Source organism: Pan paniscus, chromosome 19, assembly GCF_029289425.2.
Source record: "Pan paniscus chromosome 19, NHGRI_mPanPan1-v2.0_pri, whole genome shotgun sequence".
Lineage (NCBI taxonomy): Eukaryota > Metazoa > Chordata > Mammalia > Primates > Hominidae > Pan > Pan paniscus.
This window is the reverse complement of record NC_073268.2, coordinates 8545967-8561779: the sequence shown is the minus strand read 5'-3', so window position 1 is coordinate 8561779 and position 15813 is coordinate 8545967. Positions and strand designations below refer to the sequence as shown.

At 53.5% G+C, this 15813-nt stretch overlaps 2 protein-coding genes across 7 annotated transcripts in view; one reads left to right on the top strand and one right to left on the bottom strand.

The window, feature by feature from the left end:
• Positions 1-5774, top strand: part of ABR (ABR activator of RhoGEF and GTPase) — a 199505-nt gene extending 193731 nt beyond the window's left edge. For all 6 annotated transcript variants that reach the window (XM_034941210.3, XM_057300351.2, XM_057300352.2 and 3 more), the window contains 2 exons: positions 1870-2017; positions 3057-5774. In XM_034941210.3, coding sequence (XP_034797101.1) covers positions 1870-2017; positions 3057-3146 — 238 coding nt within the window. In that variant the 3' untranslated portion in view covers positions 3147-5774. The remainder of the gene's footprint in view (positions 1-1869; positions 2018-3056) is intronic.
• Positions 5775-7190: 1416 nt separating this feature from the next.
• TIMM22 (translocase of inner mitochondrial membrane 22) lies at positions 7191-14838 on the bottom strand. The gene is made up of 4 exons (XM_003816834.5): positions 11934-14838; positions 10328-10524; positions 9735-9807; positions 7191-8298 (listed from the first exon to the last, which is right to left on the bottom strand). The coding sequence occupies exons 1-4, from the start codon at positions 12169-12171 to the stop codon at positions 8222-8224; spliced, it is 585 nt and encodes a 194-aa protein (XP_003816882.1). The 5' UTR covers positions 12172-14838; the 3' UTR covers positions 7191-8221.
• Positions 14839-15813: the final 975 nt, after the last annotated feature.

Below are 15813 nucleotides of genomic sequence, written 5' to 3'. Positions count from 1 at the left end.
TGGACAGTAGTGGGGATGGACAGCAGTGGGGGAATGGACAGCAGTGGGGATGGACAGCAGTGGGGGACAGACAGCAGGAGGATACATTGCAAGCCTTGATGCAGGTGCTGCTTTTCAGTTACATAGAGACGTGTGGACTGTGTTACAGCATGGGTTGTATTGTGGGCCACAGTCAAAAAAGGTGAAACCCACTGGTCTTGGCCCACACCTCACTAGACATAGGGAAACTGAGTCCCCACACCAGGCGGAGACTTGCTTGGGTTAGTAGCAGACCTGTCCTTAGAACTCTCAACTTCCAGATCCTAAATTCAGACCCTTCTTGCCTTCCCACCTCCCTTTCTAGTCAGGTCCAAGCAAGAGTGGCTAAAGTTGGTTGTACTTGTAGCAAAGTTCAGAGGTCCTCAGGCTTGCGTGGGGAGGTGGTCCCTGGGCGTCCCTTAAACCCACCTGCACGCCAGGACCGGGGAGCCCCCTCAGACTGCTCTGCGGAACAATTCTTCCCTGAGCTCAGCCCCAGCTCAGGGCCAGGCCCCCCGCTGCAGCTCAGCCAGGCCAGGCTCGGGAGAGCCAGCGGAGACCTGGACGCGCCCGGGACTGGTGTCTTGTTTTTCCCATCATGAAACATTTTTCCTCTGGTTTGGCCAGGACTAGAGCCCCAACCAATTCCGAAAGCATTTGGCAAGCCTTGTGGGGAGGAGTGGGAAGGGAAAATTCATTCGGCTTCCACCCTGGGAACTGGGCACAGTCTGTTCCCACATCTGGGCCCCTGGCTGGACCGTGTGCGCGCGTGTGGTGAGGGGCTGGCCCCGCCGCACAGCTGCCTGTTGGCATCACAGTGTTTGTTTGCCTGTTTCCAAAGCAGGCGCAGCCACAGCTCCTGCCTGGAGGGTGGGAATGATGGTATTGAGGGTGAGAGGCGCTGCTTAGGGTGGGTGGGTCTCAGCCCAGAAACATTTTTTGAGACTGAAGGAGAACCAGAGGCCCTCTGATATGTTTGCTGACCCTGGGCCTGCCTGGACACCAGCCCTGATGGCAGCTCCTGCTGTTACCCCAGGGAAGCATCGCAGAGCATCTGGCCTGTTGAGTAAGAGAAGCAGGAGAGGATCCAGAGGGAGGACAATCCTGGGTCCCACGAGGCAGACGGAGAGGCATAGGAGGCAGCCCTGGGTCCCACGAGGCAGACCCTTCCGGAGAGGCACGGGGGGACAGTCCCCGGGCTCATCTGGAAGTAGGGCTGCTCCTGCCCCAGCACAGCTGGCAGAGCCCCGGGTCTAGCTAGTGACCCCTGCTGGGCTCCAGGCCCCGCCTTTCTCCCCTGCCCCACCCACCTTAACTCTTCTTTTGGGCCACTTAGCACATGAGAAAGCAACAGAGCGGTAGGTCCTGGAGGCAGCTACCGGGGTTCAAATCCCAGCTCTACCAGTTGCTGGCTGTGTGACCTTGGGCAAGTCACTTACCCCTCTGTACTTCGGTTTCTTCATCTACACTATGGGGGTGACGATAATCATATTTACCTCAAAGGACTGTGGCGAGTGTGAGTTGTTCCAGGGAGTTTTCAGAACAGCATCTGCTCTCAGGCAAGGGAGCTGGAGTTGGCATCTGTGGGCTCCCTGGCTCTGGCAGTTCACCATCAGTTCAGGGGGACCCAGCAGCTGGAGATGTTAGCACAGAACCCTGGCACATGGCTGGGGCCCTGCTCTCCTGGATGAGTCCCCTTCCCCCGGGGGAGGTCCCCACTCCTAGGAGACAGAGACGAGGTGACCCCTTCCAGGAGTCCTTCAGGAGATCCCACAGCGAAGGCCAAGGGTTCTGGAGCTCCGAGTGGCTGCTGAGGAAGGGCTTCTTTCTTCCCCATCTTCTCTTTCTTAGGGTTGCCGAGAAGGAGCCCATCAACAAAATGTCACTTCACAACCTGGCTACCGTGTTTGGACCCACGTTACTGAGACCCTCAGAAGTGGAGAGCAAAGCACACCTCACCTCGGCTGCGGACATCTGGTCCCATGACGTCATGGCGCAGGTACCCTGGCACCGCCCGGGCCCGTGGCTGGCAGAGGGTGACGGTCCCATGACATCATGGCTGGCGCAGGTACCCCTGGCACCGCCCGGGCCTGTGGCTGGCAGAGGGTGACGGTCCCATGACATCATGGCTGGCGCAGGTACCCCTGGCACCGCCCAGGCCCGTGGCTGGCGGAGGGTGACGGTCCCATGACATGGCTGGCGCAGGTACCCTGGCACCGCCCGGGCCCGTGGCTGGCGGAGGGTGACGGTCCCATGACATCATGGCTGGTGCAGGTACCCTGGCACTGCCCGGGCCCGTGGCTGGCAGAGGGTGACGGTCCCATGACATCATGGCTGGCGCAGGTACCCTGGCACTGCCCGGGCCCGTGGCTGGCAGAGGGTGACGGTCCCATGACGTCATGGCGCAGGTACCCCTGGCACCGCCCGGGCCCGTGGCTGGCGGAGGGTGAGACCAGCCCCTTAGGAGGAGAGAGAACAGCTCAGAGTCCCCACACCTCTTCCCTCGTGGGAAGCTGGGTTGATGGGCTATGGGGTGTCACCAGGGAGGCAGGACTGCAGACACTTCTGCCCCTCCCAGGCCAAAACAAACATGTGAGCCTAGACCAGGGCCCAGAGATGCCGGCTGCATTCTCAGGAGGGCCTCGGTCTCAGAAAGCAGGCCCAGGGGTGGGGAGATGCTGGGCCCTTGTCCTCATGGGTGGAAGCTCTGAGGTTGCTTCCAAGGGCGGGAGGCTTCCCTGGGATTCCTGCAAGACCCAGAGCAGGGGCCAGACTGTGGCCGCCTCAGGACAGAGCAGAAGCTTATGGCCAGGTTGGGGAAGTGGCCCTAGGCCCCCCACCCTCTGCCCCGTAGCACCTTCCACGGCTGCAGAAAGGCAAACACACCTGGGCTCCCCAGGAGGGGGCGGTGGGCGGAGCCAGTCTAGGGAGTGGGAGGGGCAACCCAGGCCGGAGTCAGCAAGGACGACGTCTTCTCGCACGTCGACGGCGAGGCCAAGCACAGGGAGCCCAGCCTCCGCCTTCCTGTCTCCCCACAGGTCCAGGTCCTCCTCTACTACCTGCAGCACCCCCCCATTTCCTTCGCAGAACTCAAGCGGAACACACTGTACTTCTCCACCGACGTGTAGTCTGAGGCAGGGCGGCTGCGGGGGGTGGTGGAACCAGCCCCTGCAGCCCGGGGTCCAACTCAGACTTGAAAGACTGCAATAGAAAACTCCCAAACCCAGCACTCCAGACTCGAGGGAAGCCAGCTTCCAAGAACTGGAATGCGTACGTCTTTTGTGCCACCTTGTACAAAGCCGGCTGCCCAGCCCCAGCCTCACCACCGCATCCCACCTCCTGCCCTCCATACCTCTAGTTGTGTCTGATGCTCCGTGCTGTTCGGGAATTGTTTTATGTACACTTGTCAGGCAGAAAAGGTAGTGACCGGCCCGGCGTGGGCACACAGACAGCCCGCTTTGTTCTTTCATTTCCTCCAGCACTTTCTTTCCGCCTGAGTCCAGCCCAAGGCCTTTTATTTTGCGCTGTGTAACTGCTGCCAGCTTCTCTCTTGGCCCTGCTCCCAGATGGCGGTCTCCTGGCAGCCTCCCCTCAGTCTTCCTCCACCCGCTCTTCCTTCCCAGCCTGCCTGCATGCATGTGCACCCTTGGTCTTCGCTCCATCGCCTTGAAAGCTCTGAAGAGGCCCTGGGTTGCCGGGGCAGCAGCGGTCCGTTCGATGCTGCCGTTTGCCGCTGCCAGCCCCTCCTCAAACTCCGCCTTTGGGAGCACACCTGCTTTGCCTTGCTGCCTGTGCAAATGTTGGACAAGGAGACACACTCACACTCGTCCCCAGCTTAGCACAGAGCTGGAGCGCCCATTTCTGGAATTTTCCGTTTGGGAATCTCCACTTCTGGGGTTTACCTGTTCGGCCTCCTGCCTATCAGTGAGGCATCTCTGACTGTTTCTTCTACTGCTTTTCAGTTCCCTTCCCTGCTGTTCTATTTCCTTTGAGTGTAAGGACTCACAGGTGACCTGCTATCGAGATAGCCAGAGGGTCAGGAGAGAATGGGGGAGGAGGCGGTCAGGCTGCTGAGGAAACACCACAGGCTGAACGGGGGAGGAATGCACATGCCACGCTGGGTGTCCCGGGTCGCGGGGGGGCAGCTCAGCTCTTAGGAGCGAGTTGTGGGGGCTTTTCAAGAGGGGCCAGGCTTCCTGGAGGGTGACTGATGTGGCCGAAGCAGGTGTCCAGGCAGGTAGGCTGCAGCCAGGAGCCCCCTGGCACCGCAGGACCTCGCGGTACTCTTGCCTTAGATTTTACACACACTCCACAGCCAAGCACTGCCACGGTCCTCCAGGACCTGGGAAGCAAAGGCCCAGGCCCACGGTGGCCAGCCATTGTGGTGCCGCCCCAGCTTCTGGATACAGCCTTTTGGGTAAACACTGGGAACTCCAGAAGTTGTGGGGAGAGTGGGGAATCAGACAGCCGCCTCTAGGGGCTGGGTTCTGCCGGGGCCTCCTTGTTGGTGCTGTAGGCACCCGCCAGGGAGCAGGGACCCGACTTGCAGACGCATTGCCCGGTACTAGGAAGGAGTGAGTTGTGTTCCCACCATACACTTCCCACACGAGCTGCGGCTGCCAGCCTCGGGCCATCAGCCTAGGAGAGCAGATGCAGCTCCAGGGGCTCGACTTATAGCCAGTTACAGCTCCCCGGCTCTTCTGTGTGGCAGAGCGTCGTTTCGGGGCCCTCAGGGCTGGGGAGCTCAGTTCCCATTGCTTGTGCTCAGGGCTGAGTCTTAAAGAAGGGTTTGCCGGCCCTAACGCTGCAGCGCGTGCGCGGTGAGAGGCCCTTTTTGAGCCTGTTTACTCCTGTGGCCTTGGGCAGAACAGTAAATACTCTGTGCACGGAGGAAAGACATGCCCAAGAGGAAGGAAGTACTGACCATCGGCTGCCTGTGAGCAGCTTAGCAAGGAGCCCTTGCTCCCTGGGAAAGGCGGTGAACTTGAGTCTAAAGATGCAGCGCCTGGCCCTTCCTAAGGTCCCTGCCTGGCATCCGAGTGTCGGTGTGTGGCACAGAAGGCTCCTGCTTGCTTCCAAAGTGATGGACAGGAAGGGGCAGAGTGAGTCACGGCCCAGACTGGGCACCTTCGCGTCTCAGCCTCAGGGAGCCCCACAGCCCCAAGCTCGCTGAGGCAACGTGAGAACAGGCTATGGGAAGGCTGCAAAGGCTGAGAAATGCAAAGGCTCATATTTATAAATCCCACCCCCAGAGTGGGGAGGGTCAGGTGCCAGACCTGGACTAAACTGCACCAAGGAAACACCCAGCAGGGTCTCCTGTGAGCCGGGGACCATGCAGCCCGGAACCTCCAGTCACTGCGCCCGGCAGGAGTCAGGAGCCAGGGACTGTGCAGCCCGGGACCTCCAGTCGCTGTGCCCGGCAGGAGTCAGGCTAAGGGTTCTGTGAGCAGGGACTGTGCAGCCTGGAACCTCCAGTCACTGTGCCCAGCAGGGTGGGCTGTGCCCAGCAGGAGTCAGGCTAAGAAACGCCAGGTCTGCCTGTTCTTGCTGGGCAATGGCTGATGGCTGCCAGTTTCTGCTGATACACAGGTAGGATGGGACCCTTCATGAATATCTGACTTTAATAAGTTGGTAAGGATATATTTTTTTGTCTATGTTCTGTTTCAACTTATGTAGATTATTATAAATTGATGTAAACCACGTGAGAGGAAAATGTTAATAAAAAATGCAAAGCCCCAACATTTGCACAAAACTCAGCCCTGTGGTGTGGATGTTTGTGTTCGCGGTGGTCCAGGGAAGCCACCAAGGTAAATATTTAACTCTTGCAGCTGCATCCAGATGTGAGTTTCCAGGAATCTGTTTACCTAGTTCACTCCCCTTGAGCCTCCCTGTGGCCCACGGGGGCTGGGGCAGAGCTGCGGGGAGGTGAGCTGGAGCCCTCTCCTTGCTCTTCACAAAGGCCTCCGGATCAGCCAGCATCCAGGCTGCTTCTGGCTCGCCTTTGCCATGTGCTGCTACAGTACAAATGTCCCACCTGGGACCTGGCCATCGGTGTGCCTTGAAAGTGGCATGAAGTTGTCCACTGAACAGGAAGCGTCTTCTTTTATGTAAACGCTTCTCAACGCTTTCCTTCAAAGTGGCATATCTTTGAGGCAGCCTTTTGGTCTAATCTGCTTGTCAGAGAAGCTGGGTCTCCGAGGGCCCACCCTCCCTTTGAGAGAGTCAGTGGCGTGAATATTGGCTCCCACCAGCTGAAGCAACTGGACACTGAGTTTATTCTGAAGATCAGGAACAGATGTCTCTGAAAATTGCTGTTTGGTTTATGAGCTCATACTGGCTCCCCAGCCATCGAAAACAGGAAACTATTCATCTCTCGAGTGAATAGGCAGCGTGGACAAAGCCTCGCTTACTGAACCGATGGCTACTGACAGCCCTGGCGCTCATCTTTTCCAAGGCTGTTGTGAGGGCAGCATCTCTTGTATTTGGTCCCACGTGCTAGACTGAAAGATGGAAGATCCCAGGCATCCTAGGACTTTGACAGGTACCAGGTGGGAATGTCTGCCCTTGCTTCAGAGTGCTTGTAGGTGTCCTATATTTAGGGACAGCAGAGGAAACAATTTGTTCTGAGCTCTAGGGAATGCTCCAACTGGCCTAGCAGTGATGAAGCCTCCTGGCTGTGAGACTGGGAGGGGCGTTATATAGAATTCGCCGTAAAAGGACATGAGCCCTGAGCAGGAACTCACATTCATTCCAAGAAAATGGCAAACATGACCCAAGGAAGGTGTTACCAGCTGGGTTTGACATCATCACTCATGTACAAACACTCGGGCCTCCAGGCCATGTACACTGAGTGTGAACGCTGGTTAAGAGCGTGTGGGCCAGAAGACAGGGCAGATGAGGAAGAAGGCAAAAAAGGAAAGGATAGAGGAATTACCGTATTATAGGAAAAAGGAGACTCATCACCACTGGCTGAAGGTGCCCAGCACTGTGTGGCCCCCGCCAAGTGACCTGCCTGTGCCCCACCCAAGAGCAAAGGCCTGACTCCAGCAGTGTCATCCCCCCACAGAGCACCAGGGTAAAGCAGCACCAGTGCTGAAGCCCAACTGTAGACGGATTTTTTTTTTTTTTAAATATCCATGGCACACAACTAGGCCAAGAAAAATACCACAACGTGAAGTCGAAAACACGACATGTTAAAACACTTCCTTGACCCTGGAGAACGAGGATGTTGGTGAACAGCCCCTCAGCGACGTCTGATCTTGGCCAGTAGCTGCTGTGACCGAGTCACCAAGATGACCACAGCAGGACCCTTCACACGTGGCCTCAAGCTCGGCCAGGTCCAGCAGTCACGTCGTGAAACCAGTGTGTGCCTCTCGGCCGGCACAGGAGGGTTTTTCTACAAGGGGCCCATCGAGTTCACGGATGGGATTTCACTGCATCCCAGGAAAAGGCTGGGCTGGGCTTCCTGAGGCAGGCCCTGGCAGATGTAATGATCTTGGTGAGGATGACACAGACCTCTAACAACCCTGCCTCAGCGCCCCATCCCCCGCTTCCCTGGGAGCTTTCTCATTCTTTCCCTTCAGATGTTATCTTTGGGCCACCCGGCACTATTTTTGGAATAGGGAATTTGAAAATAAAATACAAATAAACCAACCTTTTGAACTGTAAGGTGTGTGGCGGTGGGGGAGGGGAGCGTATTTTTAAAAAAAAAACAAGGATGACAGAACACAAAACAAGTGAGATAATTGGTTGGACGGCATCAGTCCGCCTTGCCCTGCCCTGGTATTCGAGACGGATAGTTGCATGGAGTTCCAAGGTAGAACAGCTTCCTGAGTGCCTGCAGAGACACTGTCACCTCTGTGCCCACAACACCAAACAACCTAGAGGGCCAGCTGTGGTCAGGCCTGAAGCTTTGTGGAGCTGAATTCCTGTATGTCAACATCCTGTCTCCCGATCTGCTGTGAGAGAATCTGGCACGGGACGCCCTCTGTGAAGGCTGGCTGGAGTCCAGGAGCAGCAAAGTGTGGCTGCCCTGAAGGCTGGAGGCAGAGAAGCCAGGCAGCTCCCTCAGAATACCAACGACATGAGGGAAAATGAATGTCTTCAGGCCCTGAAGCAAGGCCCTGGTGTGGTACAGAAACTGTCCTCCAGAGAGCAGCCCGGATCCGGGGCTGGCATCATCCTTCCCTGCAGGCAATTACTCTCACCGGAGGTAATAATCAATCGCAGCAGAGAAAGCAGCAAAACCTCCACAACCAATGGCCCCAGCCTTTAAGCCAGCTGTCAAACAAACAGAAAGAACATGACCTGTGGTGACAGCTGCTGGGTCACGAGGCACTCACGGAAAGTTGGCACACCCTCAGTGTCATGAAATGAGCTTAAGCAGTGTAAGTCATTCAAACGATCATAGCTCTGGAAGACATCAATGAAGCAGTGTATATGATCTAATCCAGTGCGCTTTATCTAACTACATTTGTTTAGCTTTTCTCCTTCAAAGGGTATTTCTAGTCTTAGGGAAATAGCCCCTCACAGGCAGGAAACTGGTTGAGAGAAGCAGCCCTCGGAATCAAACGAAAGCATATGGCCTTGACCCTGATTTGTTTATGGAATACATTCCTGGGAAGGTGATCAAAGCAGTACTGGAGACAGCAGAGCTTCTCAAAGAGGCCCTGGCGAAGCTGAACAATGGGACGACCGGCGGAGAAGTCACTCCGTCATCATAAATGGTGCTTGAGGAGCAAAACCAGGTTTCATGACAGCAAATCATCCTGTCTCTCAGAAGTGAGAAAACCGGCTTTTTGCTCTGGGTAAGTTAGGGCATGACAGATGGAAAGTGGCCCAGTGATAAAACACTGCTGCTTCTAGGAAAGTCAAGTCACCAAGGCCCTCCACCACGCTCTGAATGGACATGCCAATGGGGAGAAGAGGCAGCAAATTGGTTTTCTTTTTTTTTTTTTTGCAGCTGATAATCTAATATTTCTAGAATATCTGTACTTAGCATTCAATGGGTAGAAATCAGAATCCCCAAGGGCAGAAAGATATTACTGTTATAATTTATATCTAAAATTAAAAGACAATTGTCTAGAATTATTGAGAAAAATGTTGGCCACACGTGGTGGCTCATGCCTGTAATCCCAGCACTTTGGGAGGCTGAGGCGGGCAGATCACGAGGTCAGGAGTTCGAGACCAGGTGAAATTGGTCTCTACTAAAAAAATAAAAAAATAAAAATTAGCTGAGCATGGTGGCGGGTGCCTGTAATCCCAGCTACCTGGGAAGCTGAGGCAGGGGAATCGCTTGAACCCAGGAGGTGGAGGTTGCAGTGAGCTGACATCGTGCCACTGCACTCCAGCCTGGGCGACAGAGTGAGATTCGGTCTCTTTAAAAAAAAAAAAAAAGTTGTTACAACGGACGGGGGTGCTACTTGCATCTCGTGGGTAGAGGCCAGGGATACTGCTCAGCATCTTAGAATGCACAAAACAGACCCCATCCCGACAAAGATTCATCTGGTCGAAAATGTCAGTAGTGCCAACGATGGGAAACCCTAATCTGGATCCTAGCAAGTTTCCAAAACCGAGTTAACACAGAAACAAACATGATTTATTTGTCAGAGGGAAGAAGATCAAGTGTCCCTGGAACACTGGTGTGTTTGGAAATGACAACCTCAGCACGTTGTCCAAGGCCACAGAGAAAAAGCATTCGAGAGCCGTTTACTAACCTCTGGAACCAACAGCTCCTCCCGTGATGCAGCCACTGATGACACTGTTCTTCCAGTCCGACGCTCCCCGGTGCTGTGGGCGGAGAAGTACACGTTAGAGCCAAAGAAACAAGCCAAGGCAGACCATTAAGGAGGAATACGCAGGGTTGCTCGTTAGCTCATTCAGTCCCTACCCAAAGGAAACCTAATCTTTCTTGAAAATATAGTTCCTAAGTATACAGTGTGTATATTTATATATATATATAGTATGCGTTCATAGATGCTTCCTGCAGGTGGCACCAGAGTGCTGAAACCAAGTCCAGCATTTGGAATGTAATCAAAATTTCTTCAAGGGGCTCTCCAATAAGTCTCGTTTAAAATCATTAGCTAACTTCTAGCCTACAAAAAGTAAAAAATAATGCAAGCCCATACTGTAAACACACAAAAAGTCTGCCACAGGGACTATTTTATGGAAGTTCAACCTAGAATGTATCTGATGCTTCTGATCTGCTTTCTAGTAACAACTTTCAAATGACTTTTAAAGAGCAATTTCTCTTTAAAAGTAATGAAATGGTGGCCCCAGCAAGGATTTCTCAGAAGGCAGAGACACTTACAGATTCTATCAAACACTCAGTACAAGAAAACATGGCTCCCACAATGGCGAAATTTTTGGCATAGGACATTCCTCTCTGCCCCATGTCTTTCAGCACTTCTTTTGCAGTCGGCGTACGGTAAGGATCCTTAGGGTCAAAGCCCACGTTGGTATCGATGCCAGCGGTAAACACCCCAAATGCACCTCCTAAGACAAATCCTAGAAGCAAACACAGAGATGAAGGTGTCTTTGGCATGTTTTCTGCATTACTCTATTGGGATCATCCTGGAAGGGACCATACTTTTGGATGACCACCGGCGCAGAGGATACCCCCCTCTTGCCACTCAAACTCTCCACTTGCCTGGTGGAGGGTTTTGCACAATCCAGGGTCTATGTTACTGACATCATCTTCTCTGTCTCTAAGATTTCTTCCTCCTGTCATTCCCTAACATTTCTCAAGATTCCATCTTTAACCCTCTATTCTCTCTACACTCTCTCATATGTAAACCAGCCACCCTCAACTTCAGCTATCAACTTTGCAAATCACTCTCTTGGCCACTGTGACATTCACAGTAATGCTTTACTGAGCACCACATGCCAGTATGCCACAGCCTCATTCATTCTTCACAATAATCCAGTGAGACAGATGCTATTAGCCTCTCCTTTCTATAAACTGAGGCTCAGAGAGGTTAAGCAACTTCTCCCAAGGCCACACAGCTACCTAATGGCAAATCCCACACTGCTGCCACATCTGTCCTTCCTGAGCCGGCTGGACGTGTCCAGATGGATGCCCTCTCATGACCTCATGGTCAATATGAGTTTAATAAAATCATGGGCACCTCCCCTTCAACTTAAGGGAAAAACAGAAGGACAAGTGCAGACTTCGTCTCTCCTTGCTCGGGGCTGTCTAGTCACAATGGTCTTTCAGTTTTTCAAACCTCAACCGCTGCCCTAGAGTCGTCTGCATGTGCATTTCTATATGTCTGCATCCTTCCTCTGCAGTGTTCCTGCTCAACATTCTTCTCCACATAGTATAATACAGGCCCCATGAAGACCAGGCTCTTGTCTCTTTCACCTGGCACGTGATATTGCTTAGGAGCAATTTGTTGAAAGAATTATTTAAGAGAATGAGTGAATTTAAGGGAATAAACGGATGAATGAAGTCACCCACGTAATAACTTTTTGTTGTTGTTGTTGAGACGGAGTCTCGCTCTGTCGCCCAGGCTGGAGTGCAGTGGCGCGATCTCGGCTCACTGCAAGCTCCGTCTCCTGGGTTCAAGCGATTCTCCTGCCTCAACCTCCCGAATAGCTGGGACTACAGGCGCCCGCCACCACGTCCGGCTAATTTTTTGTATTTTTAGTAGAGACGGGGTTTCACCGTGTTAGCCAGGATGTCATGTAATAACTTTCAGGCCCCAACCACAGCACCGATTCTCTGATCCAATTTTCATCAGGAAAGCCGACCTGAGGGGGCAGGAGAGGTGACGCCCGATTCACGAACGAGGCGAGGGTGTGGTCAAGGTCAAGGCCCGCAGTCCCTCGCCTCCCAGGCGCGTGGTCTTCTCGGCAGAGATCCCCACTGCCGTCCAGGCCCTCAGCCTCCCAAGGGTCCCATCGCCCGGCCTCACCTCCCACGCAGGCCAGCGCAGCCTTGAAAGCGCAGCTTTCCATCGCCTTCTCGATCATCTTCTGCTCCTCACTCTTGGCTGGACTTGGGATCCCGCCCAGGCTCCCAGGCTCCAGGAGCCGGGGCTGACGCTTGTCACCCACCAGGTACTGCAGGAGAAGGCTGTACTGCAGCGGAGCTTCGGCGGAACCCGCTGCCTCAGGGGCCGATCCCCCGGCATTGGGGGCGGCCGCCGCCATGACAGTCGCTGCCCAAGCAACCCTCGCGTCCTTCTCCCCGCAGCAGATTCGACAAGCGTCACGTTGCGGGCCCTGAGACTAGCCACTGTGACGCAACGGCAGATTCGCCGCAGGAGGAAGCCGCGGCCGCAACGCTCGTCGTGCGCACACCAGCGAGACCGCTATCATGTTTCCAAAAAGAAAGCCTCCTGTGAAAATGGAATTGGGCTTGGACAGCTTTCCCCATGTCACAGACAAACGAGATTCAGATTCACCAGAAAGCGCCCGCACGGTCGGGGCTGCAGCGCGGTGAGTACCGGGATTTGTAGTTCTAATCCGACATCCAACTACATTTCCCAGGAAGCGTTGCGCGTGCTCTCGCGCCTCGGCCCCGCGCGGGGCTCTTACGAGCTCCTGAGGGGAGCGAGGAGTGGCCGCGCGCTCCGGGGCTGCCGTGCTCCGGATCGCCGGGAGGGGACGCGCGAGCATTGTCGCTGCCCTTTCCGCCTCGTGCTGTCATCGGGCGGTGAGGCGTTAAATCCTGCGGTCCCGGAAGGTGCGGTGAGAGGTAGATGCTTTGTAGATAAGCGTGAACTTGTGCTGTAAATGCACGGACCGGGCGCGGGGGCTCACGCCTGTCATCCAGCACTGTGGGAGGCCGAGGCCGGTGGATCACGAGGTCAGGAGTTCGAGACCAGTCTGACAAACATGGTGAAACCCCATCTCTACTAAAAATAATAAAAAAAAAAATACAAAAATTAGCTGGGCATGGTGGTGCACGCCTGTATTCTCAGCTACTTAGGAGGCTGAAGCAGGAAACCCCGTCTCTACTAAAAATATAAAAATTAGCCAGGTGGTGGCAGGCGCCTGTAATCTCAGTTACTCGGGAGGCTGAGACAGGAGAATCTCTTAAACCCGGGAGGCGGAGGTTGCAGTGAGCCAAGATCGCACCATCGCACTCCAGCCTGGGCGACAAGAGCAAGACTCCGTCTCAAAAAAAAAAAAAAAAAAAAAAAAAAAAAAAAAAAAAAAAGATCCTAACTGACAGCATTTGCTGACTTGTGTGGTGTTAATATCCCCATCATGGCTGATTTCAAACTACCAAGCGAGGTCATCAGTCAGAATTGGGAAGACGTACAGCAGCATGTGGTTACATGGTGTTTCTATCACACAGATACAATCTATGGAAATAACCTCAACAGCATAGATAGGAGTACAGTGTAGTAAAATTTTTAGGAGGGGATGAGTTTTGAGCACATATTACCTATTTTTAGTGTAATTTATTATAAATGTATAGAATGTAATTTTTAATAATAACCCTGCTTAACAACCAGCTCAAAAACTCCTGATAATTTGTTGCCTTACTTTTTAAAATTATTCTTTTGAGACAGAGTCTTGCTCTGTCACCCAGGCTGGAGTGCAGTGGTGCAATCTCCGCTCACTGCAACCTCCACCTCCCGGGTTTGAGCGATTCTCCTGCCTCAGCCTCCTGACTAGCTGGGATTACAGGCACATGCCACCATGCCCGGCTAATTTTTGTATTTTTAGTAGAGACAAGGTTTCACCATGTTGGTCAGGCTGGTCTCAAACTCCTGACCTCAGGTGACCCACCCGCCTTGGCCTCCCAAAGTGCTGGGATTCCAGGCGTGAGTCACCGCGCCCGGCCAGTTAGGGCCTTTTTGTTATTGTTGTTAAACATTTACCATTATACCACTGCACCGCAAGCATATTTTGGGAACCAAGAACACTTCCTCCTCTTTGAGGAAACCAGAATTGGGGCCTGGAGGCAGAGAAATTGGGAATGGATTTCTGGTCGTATCCAGGAAAATCCTAGGGGATGTTGGAGAGAGGTTTTCAGTCCCAAGAATGCTAACACTTTGGCATCATTTTGTACTCCTCGTATGAACAAAACGTGGCCTGGGAACACCTCTGGGCATTTAAGCACACTTTTTGCTAATGGCCTGAAGGCAGTGCCGTAGCAAGCATCTGCCTACTTGGGCCAGGGACTCTCAGAAGATGTTGATCGGAAAAGATTCCTCTGCTGGGCACGGTGGCTCACACCTGTAATCCCAGCACTTTGGGAGGCTGAGGCAGGAAAATTGCTTGAGTCTGGGAAGTTGAGACTGCAGTGAGTCATGATCGTGCCACTGCACTCCAGCATGGACGAGGGAACGAGACCCTGTCTCAAAAAAAAGAAAAAAAAAAGATTACTCTAAGTAAACAGTGGTCATTTTATTCAGAGGGCTGAAAAACAATTTCCATCAAGGGCTGCGAAAGGGCTGGGGTGTTCCATAGCCCAGGAGCCTCACAGGTATGTCTGAGTTGTAAGAGGAAGTGAAGTGTCCTTCTTTTAAGGGTCTTGGCTGGGCGCAGTGGCTCACGCCTGTAATCTCAGCACTTTGGGAGGCTGAAGCAAGGTCAAGAGATCGAGACCATCCTGGCCAACATGATGAAACCCTGTCTCTGCTAAAAATACAAAAATTAGCCGGGCATAGTGGCTGCACCCCTGTAGTCCCAGCTACTCAGGAGGCTGAGGCAGCAGAATCGCTTGAACCCACGAGGTGGAGCTTGCAGTGAGCCGAGATGGTGCCACTGTACTCCGGCCTGGAGACAGACAGAGACTCCGTGTCAAAAAAAAGAAGAAAAAGGTGGGGGGTGGGTCTTTGGGGTCCCAGAGAAGAAATGGGTGGGACCTAAGGAGCCGTACTGGAAACCATACTTTTGGGACATGTTGCCCGAGATGAGGATGGAATACCCTACCCGGCAGAAATGGAGACCAGACAGCTGCACAGTCTTATGTGAGGGTGGATTATGTGAGGTGGATTATGTGAGGGTGGATTATGTGAGGTGGATTATGTGAGGGTGGATTATGTGAGGGTGGATTATATGAGGGCGGATTATGTAAGGTGGATTATGTGAGGGTGGATTATGTGAGGGTGGATTATGTGAGGGTGGATTATGTGAGGTGGATTATGTGAGGGTGGATTATATGAGGGTGGATTATGTGAGGTGGATTATGTGAGGTGGATTATGTGAGGGTGGATTATATGAGGGTGGATTATGTGAGGTGGATTATGTGAGGTGGATTATGTGAGGGTGGATTATGTGAGGGTGGATTATGTGAGGGTGGAGTGGCTCTTAGCTCTTCTCTCTGAATCACTTTCCCCACAAGAGGACATTTATCGTCTGGCCTGGTCTGACAGATGGAATAAGGCTTGACGTCGCTGGCTGCAGCAGATGGAAACAAGGCAGGGGGCGTAGGGCCTCCAGCCGTGAGTCGTGGGTTCCCACGGGCAGCCGGCGATAAAGAGCACTCCAGGCTCCGGATGGGGTCCTCCAGGCCCAGCCCTGAGCACCGTCGGTCCCTCCCTTCTGTCTCCACAGTGAAGGGCACGTAATAGCATCATCTGTTCATCTTCATAGAGTATTGGCCTGGTGAGGGGCTGGGCTTACTGGAGGTCCGTGAGGCTGCCCTAAACCATCACTGAGAACCAGGTGGTTAAGCTGCTGAGCGCAGAGTTAGTTTCTGACTCAGAAAGGTCTGAGGTGGGTGTGAAATTTTGGATTTCCCAGGTGATGCTACTGCTGGTTGAGGACCACATTTTTTTTTTCTTTTTTCTGAGATGGAGTCTCACTCTGTCGCCCAGGCTGGTGTGCAATGGT

Bases quoted from the DNA above. Each gene is read 5' to 3' on its own strand.
- TIMM22 (XM_003816834.5), bottom strand. From the start codon at position 12,171: ATGGCGGCGGCCGCCCCCAATGCCGGGGGATCGGCCCCTGAGGCAGCG. The intron at 9,808-10,327 runs GTAAGTGTCTCT...CTCCGCCCACAG, and splicing joins CTGAGTGTTTGATAGAATCT to CACCGGGGAGCGTCGGACTG. The intron at 8,299-9,734 runs GTTAGTAAACGG...TTTGTTTGACAG, and splicing joins AGGAGCTGTTGGTTCCAGAG to CTGGCTTAAAGGCTGGGGCC.